At 24.9% G+C, this 2561-nt stretch overlaps 1 protein-coding gene across 1 annotated transcript in view, besides 3 other annotated features; it reads right to left on the bottom strand.

Moving 5' to 3' along the window:
* EDI_220860 (serine/threonine protein phosphatase PP1-2, putative) overlaps positions 1–864 on the bottom strand; it is a gene marked incomplete at both ends in the record, with an annotated part of 1109 nt that extends 245 nt beyond the window's left edge. The window contains 2 exons of the mRNA XM_001733197.1: positions 1–685; positions 743–864. The exon at positions 1–685 is cut by the window's left edge and continues 171 nt beyond it. Of these exons, the coding sequence (XP_001733249.1) occupies positions 1–685; positions 743–864 (807 nt within the window). The remainder of the gene's footprint in view (positions 686–742) is intronic.
* A 46-nt stretch (positions 865–910) lies between these two features.
* Positions 911–956: a sequence feature (AT_rich).
* A 6-nt stretch (positions 957–962) lies between these two features.
* Positions 963–1558: a repeat region.
* Positions 1559–1603: 45 nt separating this feature from the next.
* Positions 1604–1671: a sequence feature (AT_rich).
* Positions 1672–2561: the final 890 nt, after the last annotated feature.

The following is a 2561-nucleotide window of genomic DNA, read 5'->3' on the forward strand; positions in this document are numbered from 1 at the left end:
AGTAACACAAACACCATCTAAAACAGTAAATCCATCTACCATTTCATGTGCTCTAATAAGCAATTGAAGATTATTTTCATCAAGGAATTCATTTAAAACATCCATACCAAAAACACATCCTGTTCCACGATTGTTTGAATCAAATCCATTATTTTCTAAAGAAGGATCTGCCCAAACAAGATCACAAATTAAACCTTCTTCTGGAATATCTACTGGTCTAGTAATACGTTTAATTTGATCAAGTTTTTTTAATAAAGGAGAAACACCACCATGAATACATAATATTTTATCATTAATAAGAGCTGCAAAAGGATATACATTAAATGTTGATATAAAAGCATTCCAAATGTATAAATTACCATATTTTCTTAAACATTCATCATAAAATCCATAAAATCTATTTAAACAAGCAGTTTCATGGTTACCTCGGATAAGATAAATGTGTTCTGGGTATTTAATTTTTAAAGCATAAAGAAGACAAAGAACTTCTACTCCATTTTTTCCTCTATCAACATAGTCTCCAAGAAATAAATATTTTTTATCAGGTGGAATACCATTTTGATGGAAAATTCTTAATAAGTCAAAGAATTGACCATGAATATCTCCTACTATTGTTAAAGGTGCTTCTAGTGCTAAAAACACTGGTTGACTCATAAATATTGTTCTGATAGTTGAACATAAATAACTATTTAAAAATGAATACAAAATGATTCTTAGTTTCAAATTAAAAATAATATCAAACTATATTGTATCTGCTGGTATTAATAATGGTTGACTCTCTGATTTCATTAATTCGACTATTAGACAATCAATATTTGGAACAAATGAAGTAATTGGAACAATTAATTTTCCACGTTGTGACATCCTGTAAAATGATTTAATTTGAATGGATAAGTTTTGTCTCTAAATGAAAATAACAAAATTATTTTTTTTGTTTTTATTTTTTATCTTAAATTCTTTTGGATTCGAAGGTAGCACGTCAGAGACACCACACAGAACCCTAAAATATTTCCATCCTTCAATTCCCACCAGTCATGGACTGGTTATGGCGTTGCGTTTGGTTAGAAAAACATCTTACCCGGTACTGCAAGAATAGCAGTGTTTATTATGTACAATGACAGAATATCATTGACAATAAACGAATGGGTATTTATAAAGATGTTATTATTACTTGTTAGAATACAAGTATTATTTGATAATATAAGAAAGATTATCAAAGGAAAAGGGTCAAGTGGTTGAGGCTAAAAGAATATTAGCCCAAAGCAATACAGTAGTAATTATATATTCTCCTTAAAATAAGAAAATAAAGAAGAAGAAATTTAAATCCATCGAAATTAAAAAGAAATTTAATAATGAATATCTAAATAAGGGATGTTTAAATACTCTATTCCACATCAAAAATGAGAAAAGAAAATTCTCACCGTTCAACAACTAGAAGCAAAGAATAAGCTAATAGTTGAAGAACAAATACATTTAAAGCGAAGGGACGGGATTAGTCTCCGCTGAGCAAGGAACAATAGATACAAGTTCTATTAATACTTAATTAACTATTTTTTATTTATCTTAAATTCTTTTTTAACAGTCATTTCATCATTGATTGTTCTTTATTTTATTTTATTTATTACTTTCAACTAAATTTACACTTTTAAATCTTTTTAATTAAATAAATTTCAACACAACTTTCTTTTAATGTTAGTTTTAATATTGGAGAATTTTGTTTATTGAAATACATTATCTTCTAAATACTTTTTTATCAGTTGTTCTAAAATTAGTTTGTATATTTTTAAATTCAGTCATGTTTAATTTATTATCATAGAGATTATTTTTTCATTACCCAAAGTCAAAAGCTTTATTTCGAGAAAAAAAAATCACAGACAATTTATTATAATGACCATATCAATAATATATAAATGTTATTTCTTTGATATAAGAAGTTATGAATTATTAAATGTTTCTGAGTTAAATATCTTTTAATGACTATATAATAAAATTGTAATGTATTCTGTTAATAATAATTAATCAGTTGGTTGTTTTTAGTGTAATTAGTTAGATATATTTATTGTTTTAATATAATATTCCTTACTGAGTTCTAATTTTTGTTGAGTACTTGTAAGTGCTTAGTTTATGTTATTGTTTTGAAAAAGTTATTTGATTATTTGATTCTCGATTGTATCTTTATTTATTGTACTAAAACAATTGAATTCTCGGTTGTTCTTAGACATTATCTATTTTTATTATTTTGTGTATTGTTTTAAATTTAACATTTTGTATTCTACTTCTACTATCTTCTTCTTTTCATTACATGAATTAATCATTTTTGTTTTTTTTAGAACATTAAGACTATATTATTTGGTAGTTCAATTTCTTTTTGATGTACTTATTCTTTTCACGTATTTTTCTCAATATTTTACTTGATAATATCAGTTTCATTTCAATACTTTGTTTTTATTTTTATGGCATTTGTTTCCAGACTTCTTAAAAACACAAGAAAACCATTTGTTAATTTAATATGATAAAAAGAGAAGCATATTTTGCTAAATTAAATTTGTCAATATTTTTTT

This window comes from Entamoeba dispar, genomic scaffold (genome assembly GCF_000209125.1).
Source record: "Entamoeba dispar SAW760 scf_1105229458219 genomic scaffold, whole genome shotgun sequence".
Taxonomy (NCBI): domain Eukaryota; phylum Evosea; order Mastigamoebida; family Endamoebidae; genus Entamoeba; species Entamoeba dispar.